Below are 20,537 nucleotides of genomic sequence, written 5' to 3' on the forward strand. Positions count from 1 at the left end.
AAAAAAAAAAAAAAAAAAAAAAAAAAAAAAAAAGAATGTGCTCTAATAGTCTTCCCATTCAAGTAAAGTTAGCTGAAGTTAGCCACTCTCTCTCTCTTCATCATCATGGCCATCAGACGCACAATGACACACAGACACAAAAAAAGGAAAGAAAAGGCTGATACATCCCGCAAAAGGCAAAAGGTGGGAAAGAAGAAAAGTAAAATTCATTCATTCATACCAGCAAGAACCAGTTTCAAAGTTGTACAGAGAGAGAATGATAATTCCATAAACAACCACCAAAACATTCATTTTATTACTACTATATATAAATAAATAAATAAATTATAAAAAAAAACAGAGAAAAGCCTTTTGATGTGGAAAAGAAACAAAGGAGAGGGAGGCTGAGAGACTTTCTCTTCTTGCTGCTTCCTCTCTCTCTCTCTCCCTCCCTTTGGTTGTAGCAGCAGCAGCTGCTTTTTAAAGGGGATCCGGCCGAGTGCTGTCTTTGGAAGCTTGGTTAGTCGTCTTGGAGGAGGATATATAAGGTACAGATTCCTTACTTGAATCATCATCTTACTCTATCTATCGCTCCGTCTAATTATCTTTATTAGAATACCTTTTGGGTTTATTTAATATGTTCTATGTCTTGGAGGAGGAGATGCATATAAATGGTTCTGAATTTTAATGAATTTAATTCAATTATAAGAAGATGAAATTAAAAAAGAAAAAGAGTATTACTGTCTGAGAATTGTTCTGAGCTCTGACTTGTTATGTGATTCTCCTGTGAATTCTTTCTTCTTGGGATCCCTCCCTCCCTCCCTCTTGATTTCATGTTTGTAGGAGTGAGAAGATTGTTTGTTGTTTGGTTTGTCTGTTTTTTCTTAATTTATTATTAAGTAAATTAATTAAGGAACGATGATGATGTCCTTAATTTCTCCTTCAAGGGTGTTTGTACTTGTGTTCAACTATACAATTAATTCACAATTCTACTTAATTACATAGTAGATTATGTACTCAAATATATAGTAGAACAGCGTAGAAGCACCGAGTTGGAGTTTTGAATGAATCTATAAACTATTGCAAAATGTAACTTCTCAAAGGCTCTTTCATATTCCTTTCAGGCAGGAACGCTAATGCTAGGAACATGGGAAAGAAAAGGAGTTGGTTTTCTGCCATAAGGAGGGTTTTCGCGCCGCATTCCAAGGACAAGGCAGCCAATGTAAGAGAATATCGCCTATTTCCTTTTCCAGTGGATTTTTCTGGATTTATATCACAACTTGTTTGAATGTCTCAAATAAGCAGACAATCCAAAGGTTGACCTTTTGGTAATTGTGGCTCTATACGGGCTACATTTTACAAATTTTCTAACTTGTATATAAGTCAATTCTCCAGATGTCTCAGACACGAGTCAACTGCCGGCTGTAATGAATGTTCTTGTAGTATTTGTACTAGCGACAACTGTATTGCTGGTTTCTTAGTATGTACAATATGATTGTTTCGCTTGGTTAGCGATAATACAATCATAAATTCATACTAGAGTTAGTATGTTGAGTTCAGTTTATTCTGTCTGCAACAAAAGAAGGTTCAACTCAATTAGAGTGGTATACATTTTATTTATACTTCTCAAATGCATGGTCAGTTTTTTCTGGTTTTTCAGCGCAGAGGTAAAAAACATGCAATATATTCGCTAACTCAAACTAAATCTCATTGTTAATCATATTTCAGGGTTCAGAGAAGAAAAACACAAATGAAAAGAAGAAGGGGCTTGGGAAACTAAAGCATGGAGAGACCAATTCGTTCATTCCGCTGTTCAGAGAACCAAGCAGCATTGAGAAAATTTTTGGGGATTTTGAAAGGGAGCAACAAAGAGAAACTTTTAGGCCTCCTACACCTGATGAGCAACCAAGGACCCCGCCTTTTGTGCCTCCTAGAGTTTCTTCTCCGAGGCTTGCCTCGCCAAGGGCTCCTTCTCCACGGGCTCCTTCCCCAAGAGCACCTCCTCCAAGATTTCCTCCTCCAAGAGCTCCTCCTCCAAGAGATCCATCTCCTAACATCATTCATCAACATCAGGAGATTAGCTACAGACCTGAACCAACTCTAAGGAACCACCATGCCTCAGCTACTAAAATTCAGGCAGCCTATAGAGGTTATACGGTAAGCTTATATTTTTCGCCCGTTAGTACTCAAGGGTGGGGGGTTGTGACGTGTTATCTGAGAACTGGACTATACCAGGGTAGAGTTCAATATAGGAAAACCTAATTCCTGTATTCAGTTCATCTAATTGAACGCTGTCTAGTGGTTCTGTTCTTACTGAGGCCACATAAGACAATGCATAGGTCTGCCCTGTCAAAATAAATAACTCATAATCGGACATCAAGTTTGGAGAACGTTTTAGGTAAAAGGTACTAGATTAACCAATTTTCCCAAAATGTAGCCATCAGTATAATATAACGTGATATCTAGAATCTTGTGTTTTGTGTCCTGGCTGTATATCATAAAGTCGCAAATTTTATGTGCATAATTAGTTTTTAGAAGCACAGCAGCAGTTCAAAAGTAAATGGTGTGCAAAGGTTCTGACTAGCAACCAGAGAGAAGAATTTGTTTGGTCCTTATTCTTTTTTTCTACTTTACACTTTGAAAATTTATTTAAAAGGTACATTCTGTCCCAGATCATGCTACATCCTTCTCGGGAAGGTTTTGGTACCATGCGGAGTTGTCTTGAGCAAGCACATGATATGATTACATCTGGATCAAGTCTAGGTTTTGATAACTACAGGTTATGAACTTCCTGCGACCCTGTAATGAACTTTGTCTACTTTTTATACAGGCAAGAAGAAGCTTTAGAGCTCTAAAAGGTCTAGTGAGGCTTCAAGGAGTAGTAAGAGGCCAGAACGTGAAGCGTCAGACGATGAATGCCATGAAATACATGCAACTCTTGGTACGGGTTCAGTCTCAAATTCAGTCACGTAGGATTCAGATGTTAGAAAACCAAGCAAGACATCAAGTTCAATACAAGAATGACAGAGAAATGGAAAGCACCTTCAGTAAATGGAACTTGAGCCAGCAAGTAAGTCTCCATTCATCGGTTTTTTATTCTATTCCTATCTGTTTCAGTTGGTTCCAAACGTTTAAGCTGATAGCTACGCTAGGGGCCCCTAAAACTTATATATGGTTAATCATTAACTTTACACTCGCACATCCACACACTAACACTTCTTCATTTGTAGGTTAATATGGTAAAAAACTTGGGGCAAACGCGGACCTTGCGCATGTAGACCCACACAATTATGACAATCTAACGTGAAAAAGAATACTTTTTCTGCTAAGAAAATGATAAGTAAACTGTAAACATATAAAAACTCCGCTACAATGTCTGTAATTTGGTTAAGCATAATATATGTATAAAACAAAGTAGTACTAACAATTTCAATGATTGTGCTCTAGTCTGAGACAGCCAATAACGAGGAATGGGATGATAGCTTGCTAACTAAGGAGGAAGTAGAGGCAAGGTTGCAGAAAAAGGTTGAGGCAATCATGAAAAGAGAAAGAGCAATGGCTTACGCGTACTCCAACCAGGTATTCTTTCTTCACTAGTAACCCAACTGAGCTTCAGTTGGCTTTCGAGCCTTATTCCACGTGCATTTTCTTTTCTGTTCAGATAGGAAAAAAGAACAATCTTCTCTTTTATGATATAGTTTCATACCCTATAAAACTCCTACGATGCACTATTAACAATGGCATAGATAGTAATTCAGTAATGCTGTGACAATATAGGAAAACATTGTTTGAACTTTAACATTTGTATATGCAACTTTTAAGAGTATGAATTTTTAAGAGATGAACGGCTCTAATTGTATGACATTTGCACGGTAAAATTATATTGCATCGTTATTAAGGAGGAATGACTCCTTACATGATTATATTACTAGTTTTCTTTTCAATGCATGGGTTACGTAACAGTGGTAAGGTGCACCCACCATTAACTATATCATCATCACTTCTCTAGTGGCCAAGGTTCAACCCACTAATAGTATCTTAAGATTGAAGGTGTTTTATGGGTCAGGTCAGTTGCACCAAGTAGTGTGCCTGCCTCCATTGACCTGGAATTTGATTCCCTTTCCCATATATTAGAGCAGCTTAGCATATCGTTTTGTAAAAGAACAACGAAAAAACAAAAGGACATAGTGGCTTAAGGGGTTAATTGTTTTCCTTGATGCAGTTTTTAATGCAATCGATACTTATCATATTTCTTGACGATGCTTCTTGCCTCCATTGACCTCGAATTCGATTCCCTTTCTTGTAGATTAGAGTAGCTTAGAATATCATTTTGTAAAAGAACAAAAAAACAAAAGAACAAAAGAACATAGTGGCTTAACGAGTTAAATTGTTTTCCTTGATGCAGTACTTAATGCAATTGATAGTTATCATATTTCTTGACGATGTTTTGTATTTTTGTGTACCATAAACAGCTGTGGAAAGCTACTCCAAAATCAGGTCAAACACCTATAGCTGATATCTGGTCTGGGCGATTTCGGTGGTGGTGGAACTGGTTGGAACGTCAGCTCCCTCCAGTAGACCCTCCTGCAGGAACCAATGCGTTGAAAACTTTTCAGTTTACTCCTCCAAGACTTGATTCAGAGCGAAAGCCAAGCCCCCTGCCCCAGTCAAGCAATCAAAAGCTACATCCTTTTCCATTTGATAACAATCTTGACACACCAAAATCGTCAAGGTCAACCATTAATCTCACAACAATAAAACCAGCGCGAACCCCGCCTTTGATTAATACGAGTAGGGCTCCACAAGGAAACAGGTTTGGGATATCGAAGTACGCAAGAACAACTGGTGGTGAAGCTGAATCCCCTTTTGGTTTTCCACTGAAGGATGATGACAGCCTCACAAGCTGCCCCCCATTTTCAGTTCCAAACTACATGGCTCCAACGGCGTCAGCCAAAGCAAAGGCACGAGCTAGTAGCAATCCTAGGGAGAGATCTGTGGGGACACCAAGTAGTGAGTCCAAGAGAAGGCTTTCCTTCCCTTTGGCACAAGGCATTGGGTCTTTCAAGTGGAACAAAGCTTCTTCTTTCTCTAATAACAAGGATTGCAGCTCTCAAAGAAATTTAGACAAGAACCAGTCTTTGCAATCTCTAGGAAATTCGAGCATAGATTCCACGGTTTCGATGCCTGCAGGAGTTGGAAGGAAGCCATTTAACCGATTTGTGTGATTCATTTCCGTTTATGTTTTTTCAACTTTTCTTGTACTTGCCATTCATTGTGGTGTTGATTTTGTTTTGAGTGTACGGTAATAGACTTGAGAGTTGCAAAACACTGATGTAAAATGATAAAAAGAAAGGAAATAATGTGTCATGTGTGTGTATTATAAATCTGTATAATCATGGTTTGGATTATTGGATGTAGCATGATTTGAATTTAGAAAAGTTTCATAGACAGTTCTATTCTACTTTTGCATATCTTTGAAGATTCTTATGACTCTTTTTCGATGTGCATAACAGTTCTCAGTTGGTTTTGCAACACAAGCAAATATGAAGAATTAACCTTTGCCTTTCAGCACGCGAAGTAAACGATTTAACTTTGCCAAATTCACCTTCATCAGCTTGTCCGGGGGAGGAGGAATGTGGGCGAATGTCGGGGTGGCACTTGGTACCAATTTGAAATAACTCGCAAGCACAAATCGTTTCAACTTAAGTCCAAGAGCTTTTCTATTTAAACTCCATATTCGGTCAGATTTCACTTCACAAATGCTTTTGACACTTTAGAGTCCAATTTTATCCTTGGTAATACCAACACACCCCACAACAACTTGAGTGGAATTAATCAGTGGTTGAATCATAGTTCGGTTGAGTTCTGGATAGATAAGGTAAGATTTCAAGGATCGGGATGATTTTTTGTAAGGTTCGGAAAATTTCAAGGATCGAAACTTGGTTGATTGAATAAGAAATGGATGGAACTGCTCCTGCTCGATGTGATTCATCGCACTAAATACATTGCTTTTGTTTGTAAGCTTGGTGTCAAGCAACTGACAACAGCAAAAACACCACTAAAAGAGCATAACAAAATACACTTAAAGCAAAGTAAAGCGAAAACAGAAAGACCAAAGCAAATAACAGCAAACAGAACCAGACGAGAGCAAAGCAGCCAGCCCGGGATGAGCTCATACATATACGATGATAGATTCCACCTCAGACATTCACAGAAATAGGGAGACAAGATCAAATTCTATTGGATCATCAGCTGTACAGAATGAAAGAATATCAAAGTCCCAATCTCCCGCTAAAAGGATTATAAATTTTTAATGTAATATTCATATGTACACTTGGGATTCTTCCATCACGTCATTCTGCCTAGTGCAGGGATCAGGAAGGAGGTGGGGTATGAATGGTGGTGGTACCAGGTAACATGGCTACTGTCACTACGAAGTATTCACAGCCAACAGGGAGACCATACGGGTTCAATCCTGAATTCAAGGTCAACCAGTCGGTTTCCGTGTCAGATGTTAGGTCGTTCTCAGACCGGGTTGAACTAGGAGCCAATGGCTTCACAGTCTGCCGTTCGATATGCACAATTTGCCCAACAATGTAGTTAGGTTGATTTGGGAGACGATCAGTAAACAAGGCTACAGATTCAGCAGACAGGTAGTAGTTGGAGCAATTACGATTAATTGCCTCGTACTGCCCAGATGTGTTTAGAACAAATGCAGCAATCTCGTGGACTTCCAAGCGGCCGAAAGATATCTTCTCTTTGTTTGCCTGCAGCAAGATTAAAAGTCGAAATACCACCTGTTAATTCATCACTCAGCCGGAACAGAATTCAGGTCACACTTGATGCCTAGGTGTCAACTCACTAAACCATGAGCAGAGAAAATTACATTAAACCATTTAACTTTTATTTTGGTATCAGGTAACGAATATTTCTTTTCCGTTGAACAAAATATCCCTCTATTATCAATTACCTGCTTCTCAAGTTGATGCTTTGTGTACAAAGTTTTAACCAGCTCCTTCTTCTCTTCCAATTCTTTTCTAAGTTGTTCATTTACAGCTTCAACCTTTGGATACTTGTCAAGCAGCTCTTCACGGTGCCTTGACAAGAAACCAACTCTATCTGCCAGAACCCGAATACATTTCCGAAATTCAACAGTACCATCATCTTCACTGTCGTTAATAGAACTGAAACAATTCAAAGCCCAAATCAGAGTCATCTCCCATTGTCAATAACTGAACTAAAAGTATTCATTGAATGGAAGTATCCACAAAAATTCCTGCAAACATGAACATCTTTCCATCCATTACAATACTTTCTAGTGGTTTTTTGTTTCATTGTACTTCTTTCGTTTCTTTTTCACATCAAAATGACCTGCTTTTGTAAAACAAACTTTCAGAAGGAATGCTATCAAGGTTGCATGAGATATAGTGTCAGACAAGAATTAATGAGAAATACTAGAATTTGTTCAAAACAGTTAAAAGTAATAGGTGGTGTGGAAAACTTACTTGCCCAGAGATTGTGCCAAGGTGTGCAAAGATTCATTAAAACTAGCTACCCCACCCTGGGCATATACACAGCTCCTTAGTCTTTCGAAAAGGCCACGCATTTTCACAGCAGATGTGCGCAGCGCACTATACTCCGAGGCCCTGCGATCAGCCGCACAAAGATGGGTTTGAGCTTCCTCTCTTGCCTCGTGCAAACAATTCTCCAGGTGAGCACAATTCATCTGGCATGGGCCAAGCATGAAAATATACAATCAAAATATGGAAAAGCTAAGAATTAATAAAGCTAAAATAAGTTTTAACCACAGTTGTGTGCATATGCTTTATGTAGCCATCAATGACTGAGACACCGTCGTCATAATTGATGATTTTACCAACCACAACAACAAAGCCTTTTCCCACTATGTGGGGTCGGCTGTATGAATCCTAGAACGCCATTGCGCTCGGTTCTATGCCACGTCTTCTTTTAGATCCAAATACTCTAAGTCTTTTCTTATAGTCTCTTCCAAAGTCTTCCTAGGTCTTCCTCTACCCCTTCGGCCCTAAACCTGTCCTGTAATCGCATCTTCTAACCGGAGCGTTAGTAGGCCTTCGTTTCACATGTCCAAACCACCATAACCGATTTTCTCTAATCTTTCCTTCAATTTCAGCTACTCCTACTTTACCTCAAATATCCTCATTCCTAATCTTATCCTTTCTCGTGTGCCCACACATCCAACGAAGCATTCTCGTCTCCACTACACCCATTTTATGCACGTGTTAGATGCTTCACCGCCCAACATTCCGTGCTATAAAGCATTGCCGACCTTATTGCCGTCCTATGAAATTTTCCTTGAGCTTCAGGGGCATACGACGGTCACACAACACGCCGGATGCACTCTTCCACTTCATCCATCCAACTTGTATTCTATGGTTGAGGTCTCCATCCAACTCTCCGTTCTTTTGCAAGATAGATCCTCGGTAGCGAAAGCGGTCGCTCTTTGGTACTTCCTGATCTCCAATCCTCACCCCTAACTCATTTGAGCCTCCATTTGCACTAAACTTGCACTCCATGTACTCCGTCTTTGACAAACTTAGGTGAAGACCTTTAGATTCCAACACTTCTCTCCAAAGGTTAAGCTTCGCATTTCACCAACCAATAAGAAAAATTTGATTTTTATGGTAGACGTAGAATGAAAAATTAACGCTAGCCAGCCTTCACCACAACACCGTTCTTCTCCTCAATTCCTATTGAAGTTTGAGTTTTCCAGTGCTCTCCCTTCCAACTAGAGGTTTTCAACCACTTCCATATCTACAGTACTATTTTGTTTTACAACTGGTTACAATTTTCTTGAATGTATTACAGTAGTAACATATATTCTAAAAATACTGTGTAATTCTCACTTCATGAATGTATTGTTGATGTATCCCACAGTCAACAAAACAGAAAAGTTAATGACACTTCAATTTGAGTATCCAATGTGTTGGACAGTATCGTAGGGGTGTAGGTATCAGATACGCACCCTTCCCTAAATTTCGAATATCTGGGCAACATAGTATCTACCACGACAGCATAATCCAGCTTTTTTTAAAGTGTATATAGATTAAAAAGGGCAGAACCCTAGGGAAATAAAAGTCGATCACTCTTTGCAAGAATTGTTCTCAAGGAAACAAAAGCGGGCTAGGGATCATAGTTTAGTATTTTTAAATAGCAACTTCTATTCAACAGTCCATATTAGGTTGAAAAATATTCAAAAGGAAAATACCAATCAGGTGAATTAAGTTTATTGTGACTTCAACATAAGATCATCTAAGAAACACCAACTACAGAATATGTGCCACCCACAAATTCACTCGATGTGCGTGTGAGAGAGAGAGAGAGAGAGAGAGGATGTATTTATAAAAGAAAGAACAGAACAGAACAGAACAGAACAGCCAGATGCATGAGCTCAAAATTTCTGAGAAATGGTCTCTCGGAAAAAAAACATAAAAAAAGTGGTTGAGTCAGGAGTACCTGAGATTCATCAAGGAGTTTCCGATTTGTGTCCAATTCCCTCTTAAGCATAGAAACATCCTCCATAGCAGCTTTAAGCTTAATTTCTGTTTCACTCAACTGGTTTGACTTCTCTGAAAGTGCGGTTTGCAATTCCAACAACAGCTCTGCACTGACTTTGGTGTTCAAGCCTGGGTCAATTGCTGTTTCACACGGTATAACATTAAGAGGTTCAGGCATGCTTTCAGCAGTTGAACTGTTTGTCAGTGACATGCCCAGCTGCCCCACCATCTTTTCTTTCCCATCTTTACCACTGGCCAGCAGTTCTTTACGCTTTAGCTCTTGCATGGATGAATCCAGTGGATGATTTTGCATGGATGAATCCATTAGCTGATTTCGTACTGCCGAAGAATCCATCATATTCTCATCTACCCCATCTCTCATTTTTCCAGGTTGCACATTGAACAGACCCAATTTTGCATCAAAAACACTAGAGATGCAGGAAACCTCATCCATGGGCTCAGTATTAGATGAGCAAGGCATATGGACTTCCCTACCACCTATGATTTCTTGCTTGCAGTCATCAACCTTGTCAGACAAATTTCCAAATTCAGAGGCATCCTTATCATTTGAAATCTTCTGGCTTTGCAAATACTGATCAGACAGTCTCTGTTCAAGTTCTTGAATGCATTTCTCATATGAAAGACACCGCATCTGCTTCACCCTAAGCATAGATTGGAGATGCTTTTCATATTCATCTTTCAGGTGCAAGGCTTCAGCTGTCTTCTCTGCGGCACCTTTCAATAAATTATCCACTTTACTATCATCCAATGATTCAAAGTCTACTTCAGGCCAGAATGAACAGATCACAGCTATTGCAGAAGCCAGTTCTGCTTTCAATTTTGCATTCTCAACTTCCAACTTACCAGTTCCAGCAATCTCTACCAACTCACCGCCTTCAAGTAGCTCCTCAGAGTCACAATTCTCAATGTTATCCAATGTACTCTTGTCAGCACCAACCGAATGACAAGTTTCGTTAGACATAGAATATGAACCTCTAAACGCACTCTTGGAAGACAGTGGAGTCAAGTACTCAGGAGCATAACGGTCAATGTCTGAAATCTCAATATCAAGCAAGCTAGTATCAAAAGGAGCTATGTTGACATCACACTGATTGAGGGTATCATATAATCCCATGGATGCTAATACATCCCTGGGTATGTATAAACTGTGAGCTTTCAAAAACTCCTCCCGTCTCCTGACCTCAGTCTCCCTTTTTGTCACAAGTCTTTCAGCCAACTGTCCAGCCATCCCCATGTAAAGCTTCAAGGAAGCCTTTCGTCTGACTATTTCTGCTAAGCAGGCTCTATAAGCAGGGCCAATCCCGCGAACCAATTTTAAGTCCCAAAATAGATCCTCTTGACGCACCATTGCCTCTCTAAAAACAGGAAACTGTAATTTTGCATCTTTAATGACGTAAGAAATATATGCTATCTTTTGCATATAATTATGGAGAAATACGTTCATTTCATTCTTTTTATCCTTGCAGAAGTCGAGGAGCTTAGAAATTGGATGATCACAAGCCTGCATCCTAGGCAGGTGATTTTTATCATGGACATCATACATAGGGCCCAAGGCTGAAACTGCATCATGTGGACGAAGTGAGGATGACAATTGGCAAGACAAGCAATCATCCACGAGTTTCTTGACAGTATTTACATCTTTGCTGCATGAATTAAAATTGGTGAATCGCTGATATTAACTAATTTAGTATTTCGCAGCAGAAAATTGTGTATCAAAAGTGCAGTAGTGGAATCTGAGAATCGTGGTTCCAAAGACCATAATATTCAGAAAGCTTTAGCAGTCCTGGAGGTTTATGACCCAGTCAGCTTCATATCTATTATGACATGCCTCCACCATAACAGGAGTATGAGTACATCAGATTGCTAAAATCATTCAAAAGAATACAAGTTCATGCATATATAAATAAAGAGAATGGCCACTTACTAAATGTCACCATACTTGAAACAGAAGGACAGCCACAAACAATAGAAATTGAGTTCTGCTATTCCCTCCCACTTGTCCTATACTCCCACACATTAAAATATAAACGTTATCTACAAATTTATCCCCTACAAAATTTCCATTGACATAATGCTTTCCCCAACCTCCCCAAGACCAAACTGAGCAGAAAGGCCTCTCCATTGAAAAAGAGTCTATTACTCAAGCCTTTCTTGTCATTTCACAAGATAAACTAGTCATTAGTCATTAGAAGGTTTTGAGCTTTGAAGCTAAAGCATAGCATCATAGGAGGAAAATTGATTTAGTGAAAATATGAAGTAACTTCAGATGCAAACTCAACCACCTTATGGCTTTTGGTACCTAACTGATGGAGAACAGAATTGGGCGTTTACTGACTACAATGTTTTAGTCTTTTACTTTCTAGGGTTTTAAAATAAAGGCTGCTGTACCAGCAGGCCCATTAGTCTTTTAATTTCCTTGTTCTACAAGTATTAGGTTTACTTTTTTTCTTCTTTAAGGATTAGTTTCTTTCCTATTTTATTCGGTTAAGGTCATTATAAATTACATCCTTGTAACTCTTTGGAGACAGTTTTGGACGATTGAATCAAACTTGCTGGATCTTTGCTTCTCTCAAGGTTTGTGTGATGCAACCTAACCCTAGGTGTGATGCCTCAGGCCTCTAGGAGTGATTCCTATAAATCCTACTGGTGCGGTGCTTGTAGTTTCTATCCTTTTTCTCATAATTTTCCTTCATCTTTCTTTAAGATTTCCGCTATGCCTTCTTCCTACAATTCATAAACTCAACAACACTCAAATTAGACAGACATCCTCCCTTAATTGAGGTTGTCCTGCATCACTAACTCATCTACTTCTACTTCATTAGGTTAAGCACTTATCTAGTGGTAGTTGTTTGTTTTAAGAAAAAACACAAATATTTGTATCTCTGTACAATTCAGTTGAGGAACACTGAAGAGCTTAAGGGTAGCAGACTAGGAGATTAAACTAAAACAACGCCAGTATATGAAACAATAATAAACAAATGATGATCCAACGTACACATGAAAGCACACATACAAAACTCTAAATTAAATCTGGAATCATGTCCACCATATGTTCTTAACATGAGATATGTTACAATAATACGACTCATGCAACGTAACTGCTAACAAATTATAAATTCTAAAAACAGATGTGGTTTTCAGCAACAACAAAGTGTTAAAATGATCAAATGAGCCCATTCATAAATAATCTCCAAATGATTAAAAATAACTTGACAGAGGAAGTTGAAAAGACAAATAGACAAAAAGGATATATCTGATACATAATTATGACTGAAAACCAACCTCAAAGATTGCATTATACTCTTTTGCTCATGAATATATCTTTGATGATCCTTAATTGTGAGTTCCAAATGCCTAATAGGCAGTGAAGCCCTGTTAGAAAACAATTCTTCGACTTTCCGCTTTACCTCACTAAACATCTGCTTAAACTGTGAAACCTTATTCTCAAACTGCCTGTGGGAACTGCTACAAATTTCTCCCGCTTTCCTCAAGGTCTCTTCCTTCACAAAATCCGATAGGCACTTCCAAGTGGCAGTCTCTAATGCAGGGTGAAGCTTGACGGATCTCAGTTTTTCTACATCCCTCCAGAGATTGATCAAAAGATCAGAATGACTTTGATGCTGTTGTGAATAACGCTTCATGAATTCTGTATAGGTTTGGTTTATCATTTTATAATATTGATCCAAATTACCCCTAGCAACCTCCACTGCCCTCTCTTGAACCTTATACTCCATCAAAAGCCTCTCACATTTCTCATATTTTACTTGGGTACGACTGTAAATTGCATGACCCTTGTGGTAGTGGTACCTAAATTGCCTTTCATAAGAAGGCAAGGCCTTCATAGCAAGGTCCAAAGCATCATCCAAAGGGTGAGGGCCATGTGAAGCTGACGGTGACTGGGGGTCAGCAGTGTCAAGAATATCAACTTGCTCTGGTGGAGGGAGCGAAGAATTAATTTGCAGCCTTGCTTTATTGAATATAAACACTTCCTGACCATCAGCTGGAAGGTTATATGCCGAAAGCGGCCTCTGTGGCATAAGTTTCATATCCAAACACAAAACAAGCTGGTCATTGAGATTAATCCCAGCCATAGATTCAATATACCGCATAACTACCTCTACCAGTGTGGTTTCTTCACAATCAAGCTCAAATGAATGCCCATTCTCAGCAATATGAACCAAAAGCTTGTCCTGATGAACCAAACCTTCAGCCATACTTGAACTCATCTTATCTCAAAACAAAGGATGCTCGACCACAAATTCAACAGAATCAACTATCCAGTACCATACATACAAGTACAAGGGAAGTTCCAAACCCAAAAGGTTAAATTCGATCCCGCTGAACTCCAAGCAATTGAATTGAGCAAGCCACTTTTGTAGAATGACCTGCAAGCAACTGGAAAATTCCCGATATATATTTCTCCATCCTCGACCAAAAAACAAAAAAAAAAAAAAAAAACCCAAATTATCACAAACCAATAAATTTAACCCAATTCTGAATAACCCACAAAAGATTTTATCGAAAAAAATTAACAAAACAAAAAGAAGAGCATGGAGGAAGGAGAATAAGCAAGACGTACCACCAAATTCTTGAAAAGCAGCCAAATCCACGTCAAAAATTTGTAGAGATAGTCTCGAATCCTTCACGATCATCAACCCTCAAACAAATTTCAACAAATATAATCGACGACGACGACTTTCAAAACTGAGGAGGAAGAGGAAGAGAGGTAATCGAAAGGGATTGGTTACGTGAAGAAAAGACCTCACCACAAGCACAAGGTTTTTACGAAACCCCTCTCCCTTTCACCTTTCACCTTTCACACATATTATATATACCATGCCCACACACCCACACCCGCCACTCCGCCGTCTCCGCTCTTCCTTCTTCAGCAACCTTCTTTTTTTTTTTTCTTTTTTTTTTTTTTTTATGAAAAAAACGTTCGTGTTGAAACCAAATGATACACAAATTCAACAACTTCGTGACAAAAGCCAAAAGACCAGGTGTGCCGGTCAAAGCCTTTTCAATGGTTTAATCTACTTCGTCACTTGGATCACTGGATTTTGATTCAATGGCTACATTTATTATAAATTTTAAAAGAATTCTTATTTGTAGTCGTTGGATCAAATTTCAACGGCACGAATCTTAAACTAGGTGGATTTAGTGGAAAGGGATCCGATCCCTTTCCCATTATTAAGACTCATAGCAGTCGAGGAGAGTACCATTTTAGAAAGTACAATCCTTATTAAATTGGGAGAATCCCAGAAGATATCTAGAAAGAAGATGTTGCATCATCTTAGAACTGTGATTAATTGCAGCGCACGCCAATCCTTAAATTGTAAAGACTTCAAGGTTATAGGAAAGGAAACATGTTGATTCCTTACTGGACTAGGTTTCCATATGTTGTTGAACAAGCATGGTCAATCTTAGCGAAGTCTAGGGCTGGGTTCGGTTCAAAATGGTTCGGTTTTTTGCCAAAACCGAAACCGAACCAAAATTTCAGTTCGATTCAGTTCAATTTTTTTGGGTTTATTTCTGGTTCAGTTTTTTTTTTTTTTTAATGAATAAAAATTGAAATTAAAAATTTTAACGTCTCCAACACAATCATAACATAAGCATCCCTACACAATGAAAATAAATATTTAAAGTTCAACTAGAATCATCAATCAAATCTTCCAAATTCCAAACTTAAAAAAAAAATTCAAAGTTTAAGTCTTCAAAAAGTCCAAATTTAAAATAAACATTACACTTCAAGTCTTTCACACCTAAAATAAACATAACAAAGTCCAAATTTTACAGAAATATTCCACTTAACTAAAATGATAAACTCAAATAAACCCCTTACCATCAATTTTCTCAAACACATTTGTTGCAAACTGTCCACCCCGTTAATCAACATTCATGTACAATGCAACTGTCTATACATGTACAATGTATAGAGCTCTAATTCAGTAGTGGGGGATCAGCCTAAACTTGACTTATTTATAGAAACTAATTAGTCGACAATTAACTGTCTAGGTTTCTAATTGATAGGAGCATATTTATGCGACTTAGTTAGCTTGTTTTCTTGCATTTACATAGTTAGTTTCCATTTATTATAGTGTTTTAAGCTATTTTCGTGTGTTTGTAGGTCCTAATGGCAAAGTAGGCAAGAAAGTGCATTTTGGAGCCATTTGGAGCAGTTTTGGGCATGGAATGGATAGCTTGCATATGGAGCAAGGTGGATGGATGAATTTCAAGTTAAAAGAGGCTAGAAACATGCTACAAATCTAGAGAAACAAGTTCAAAATAAAGAAGATAAGGAAAGAGCAAGAAACATGGAACATTATCCAAACAACCTTATCTTATCCAAACCTTATCCTATCTTATCCTATCCTAATCTTTTGCTACCTTAATTCCAACTACAAAGAGGACTTAATTCCACATTAGAACACTTAAATATATGGTTCTAGAAGACCTTATCTGATCCTAAATGCAAGTTGCACTCTTTATCCCTTCTAGAAGTCCAATTTCTGCCACAAAACGCATTGTTTCTAGAATCCCTAGAAAGGTGGCGCCTCTTCCTCTTCTAGAAGCTCTAGAACCTGCAATCCTTTTCCCCTAGGATTGTGCAATCCTTTTCCTTCAAATTTTGATGCACCCTAGTCCTTTTCCCACCTGATTTCTACCACACCCTAATCTGATTTCCCTAGGGTTTCAGTCGTGCATCATATATATATATACATGCTTATGCCGTAGAAAAGACCACCATCCATTCACTCATTCATTCATTCATACATTCAGCCATCAAACACCCTAATTCACCCTAGTGCCGCAGTAAGGAAGGAAGGAGAAGAGGACTTGTGCAATCTGCCACGATCCAAAGGGAGTGCCGCAAGCTTGCCATTGGAGTGTGGAGCGTTTCTTGGTTCTTTCTATCCTTAGTTTTAGTTCAATGTTTATGTTAATTTGGTTTTCAATTATGATGAACATGTGGAACTAATTTCTTTATAGTTGGAGGTGAATTCGAAGCCATGATTATATGTTTTATATGAATTGATTACATCTAGTTATTGTCTCTTGAGTCTTGAGTGTGATTTACTTATCTGAGTTATCAAAACTTGTTTATGTATGTTGGTTGAGGGTCGACACTTAATTTGCATGCATGAATTTGATGCTAGAGTATAAGGAAATTTCACCTAATTGTTATGAACTTATATTCACAAGTAGTGGAAGTCACTAGTCATGATTGTGTTAAGTAATTCCTTGGTATGAGTATCATGCTTTTCATAGTTAGGAATGCCTTGTCAATGCTTACGGTTTTCAAAGAACTTAATGACCTTTGATATGTTTTTCTATTATACTTTTCATAGTTAGAGAACTTGATAAGGATAATTTGGTTGTGATGCGTATCCCGTCCAATTCAATGAGTTAAGGAAAATCTGAAAGTTAATTTGTGCTTTTCACGGTTAATTTGGGGCATTGTCATTCATAGTCTAAAGGAATAATAACTGGAAATTGGTTTATATGCATGTCATGTGTGGAGAAGGACCCTCTAGCTAGCTTTCACCCTTTTTAATTCACCAAATTCGTTTTTATAAAGTGTTTTATGCAAAGTTTCTATTTTAAGTTTTAAATTCGTCAAAAACAATCCTCCTTTCATCTAGTCTTGTTATTTGAGTCAAAATCTGTTTTCTTTTAGTCTTTTGAGTCAAGTTAAGTTTTATTTTCGTCAAAATTACTTGTTAGATCTAAAATTGAGTCTTTTTGATTGTTTGTTGCTGTTTTGAGTGTTTTAAGTTAGTTTTGAGTCTACAGAGTCTAGTTTAGTGTTTTTAAGTCTTATTTGTGTTGATTAGCATCCCTAGTTAATCCCCAGTCTAGAACGATCCCTACTTACATATATACTACAATTGTCAACAATAGGGTTTAATTTGTGTGTCAAGTTAATTTTCACATCAAATTTTGGCGCCGTTGCCGGTGATTAGCAAACTTGCTAATCACTTTTGTTTGTGTCATGTCAAAGTGTGTCTTAAGGTCAAGTGTGTCGTGTGTTTATTTGTGTCTTTCTATTTGTGTTTGTCGTGCCCTTTAACAGTGGCTGCTGATTTGTTTTGATTCTTTGTTTCAGGTACTAGTTTATGACTCGTAGTTCTCAACCTATTCGTGCAAACATCTTGGAGTTTGACGACGATTTTGAACGAACTTTGAGAAGAAAGAGGAGGCATCCAGAACCTAGTCCACCAAGTTCTGAGGCCGAATCTGAAGAAGAAGAAGAAGTGGAAGAAGAAGAACAAGCCATGGCTGCGAATAATCGAACAATCAAGGAACTTTCAGCCTCGGGATTATACAATGTCGTGCCTTTATGCATTGAATATCCTATGGCAGCTCAAGGCAAGACCGATGAGTTCGAATTGAAGTGGTATGTTCAAGCATGACACCTATCAATGTCGATGGGAACATTTTGAAGATGAAAGCCTTTCCATTCTTTCTCTTGGAAAAGGCTAAGGATTGGCTCTATGAATTGGCACCTGGAACCGTTACTTCTTGGGAAAGCATGAAGCGAGCGTTCTTGGAGAAATTCTTCCCAACTTCAAGAATAATTCTTTTGAGGAAGAAGATTAGCGGAATTCAACAAAACCAAGGAGAATCCTTCCAAGCATATTATGAGCGTTTCAAAGCCCTTGTTGCATCCTGCCCACAACACCAAATGAAGGAAGAGTTTCTAATTCAATACTTTTACGAAAGACTACTTCCAATTGAAAGACAAATGCTAGATGCCTCGGCGGGTGGAGCTTTGGTGGGCAGAACCTCGATTGCTGTAAAGATTCTAATTGCAAATCGAGCCTTGAATGCACAAAAATATGAAGGGTTAGGACAAAATAACTCCCCATGGCAACACCAAGTGAATGAGGTAAGTTCCATGTCCGAAATTCAATCACAATTGACTAATCTTACTCTCCTTGTGTCTCAGGTTATTGAAGGAAACAAAGTGCAAAAACATAGTGTTTGTGGCGTGTGCACCATGCAAGGACACCCCTCTGAGCAATGCCCTCAATTGATTGAGAATGGAGGATGGGAATCTGCCAATGTCGTGGGTTATCAAGGCTAAATCAACCTAGGGATGATCCATATGCCAACACTTACAATCCAGGGTGAAGAAATCATCCAAATATGCAGTGGAGGAAGCCTCAACAAACTCAACAATAAGGAGGATTTCGTCCACCACCCCCTGGGATGTTTCCAAGGCCACACGCACCAATTCAAAACCAACCACAATCTACCCAACCAAAAATAAGTTTGTCCATGAATAATGATCAAATTGTTCAATTATTAACCATTGTGGCACAGGGAATGCTAAATCAAGCCAAAAAGGTGGATGAATTGGAGAAGCAAATGGGGCAGATTTCAGAGTTCCTTGGGCAGTTTCGAGAACAAGGCAAACTTCCTAGTTTAACCATTGTGAATCCAAATGGAGGTTTTGAAACCGCTAAGGCTATCACCTTGAGAAGTGGCAAGGAAGTTGGAACCAACCTCAAACCATCCAAAGCAAGTAAAAAAGAGGATGAAAAGTTGTTGCTCGAAGAAGAAGATGTGGATAAAGCCACGGCAAGGGTTGTTCTACCCTTGCCGCAGCCCCTTAAAGCCCCAAAGCCGTCCCAAACCACCAAGGTAAGTCCAAATTCGAATTTTTCTAGTTCTATTCCACTAAATGTGCCCTTTCCTAGCAGGTTTATGCAATCTAAGAAAGAGGAGGATGAAAAAGACATTCTGGAGACGTTTAGGAAGGTGCACGTCAATATCCCTCTCCTTGATGCTATAAAGCAAATCCCGAAGTACGCTAAGTTTTTGAAGAAGATTTGTACAACAAGGAAACGGATTCGGGAGAAAGAGGTGGTACATGTAAGTGAGAATGTCTCTGCAATGTTGCAAAGAAAGCTGCCATCTAAATGCAAAGATCCAGGTAATTTCACTATCCCTTGTGTAATTGGTAATACAAGGTTTGAACATGCTATGCTAGATTTAGGTGCATCAATTAATGTCATGCCATATTCTGTTTATGCATCTATGAATCTAGGAGAGCTTAAAAATGATGGTGTTATTATTCAATTAGCCGATCGATCTAATGCATACCCGAGAGGAGTTTTGGAAGATGTTTTGATGCAGGTAGACCACTTGATTTTTCCTACAGATTTCTATGTGCTTGACATGGAGGATTCAGCCCATTCTCCACCATCGCCAATCTTACTTAGACGACCTTTCATTAAAATAGCTTACACCAAGATTGACGTGGCCAAGGGATGAAGGAAAAATTTTGTCCTAGCTAAGAACATGTAAGAACATTTGAATACATATGCAAACTAATAACACTTTAAAGTAGGCATGCATTCAAAAACAATTCATAAAACCCATGACTTTCAAAGCCTAGTATATGGTGAACCATAAGACTCTTTAACAATATTAAAGAGAATAAGAATTTAGAGATTCTTTACCCTTGAAGCTCATCCTTGATTGCACAAGGGATTCACCCAAGTGGAGGGCCTTCAAGTCACCTCCTTGCTCCTTGGATCTTCCTTGTGATTTCCTCCCTTTTAGTGCTCATTTTCTTCTTTGAGGATTTGAGGATTTGTTCTCCAAAACACCAAAGGTTTGGTGTCTCTAAGTCTCCACACCAAAGATGTAGTGTGAAGATGAAATGGATGACTTAGGGAAGAAAAGATTGCTAGATGTTCCTCCCCTAAGTGGCCGGCCTCTATGTAGAAAATGAGAGAAAATGTTTCACCCAAATTCTATTAGAAAACCCTAATGAGAAACAAAGCTATAAAGATGACTTTATACTTCATCTCTTAGGTTAGTGGCAAACTTGCAATTAAGCAAAAGTTCCCACTACCCTTGATATGGCTGGCCTCCATTTGTTATTGGGCTTAATTGCCCATTTTGTTTTAGTTGTTATACAACTTAAACATAATGGGCCTTGTGGACCAAAACGTTTTTTTGTGCCCCGAAGCCCAAAACTAACTTAAA

General features: G+C 38.5%; 2 protein-coding genes across 3 annotated transcripts; one reads left to right on the top strand and one right to left on the bottom strand.

Annotated features, from left to right (window-relative positions):
- The first annotated feature begins 216 nt into the window (after positions 1–216).
- Positions 217–5,368, top strand: LOC137738170 (protein IQ-DOMAIN 13-like). The gene is made up of 6 exons (XM_068477796.1): positions 217–527; positions 1,104–1,201; positions 1,708–2,136; positions 2,810–3,049; positions 3,427–3,558; positions 4,452–5,368. The coding sequence occupies exons 2-6, from the start codon at positions 1,127–1,129 to the stop codon at positions 5,202–5,204; spliced, it is 1,629 nt and encodes a 542-aa protein (XP_068333897.1). The 5' UTR covers positions 217–527; positions 1,104–1,126; the 3' UTR covers positions 5,205–5,368.
- Positions 5,369–6,249: 881 nt separating this feature from the next.
- On the bottom strand, positions 6,250–14,434 carry LOC137737932 (autophagy-related protein 11-like). 2 transcript variants are annotated; one of them, XM_068477520.1, is made up of 6 exons: positions 14,116–14,434; positions 12,819–13,921; positions 9,475–11,179; positions 7,485–7,705; positions 6,950–7,163; positions 6,250–6,746 (listed from the first exon to the last, which is right to left on the bottom strand). In XM_068477520.1, exons 2-6 carry the CDS (start codon positions 13,760–13,762, stop codon positions 6,354–6,356), a joined length of 3,477 nt encoding a protein of 1,158 aa, XP_068333621.1. In that variant the 5' UTR covers positions 13,763–13,921; positions 14,116–14,434; the 3' UTR covers positions 6,250–6,353. The 2 variants fall into 2 exon arrangements, with proteins under 2 accessions (XP_068333621.1, XP_068333620.1); XM_068477519.1 differs by having other exon boundaries at positions 12,819–13,931.
- Positions 14,435–20,537: the final 6,103 nt, after the last annotated feature.

Source organism: Pyrus communis, chromosome 6 (assembly GCF_963583255.1).
Source record: "Pyrus communis chromosome 6, drPyrComm1.1, whole genome shotgun sequence".
Lineage (NCBI taxonomy): Eukaryota > Viridiplantae > Streptophyta > Magnoliopsida > Rosales > Rosaceae > Pyrus > Pyrus communis.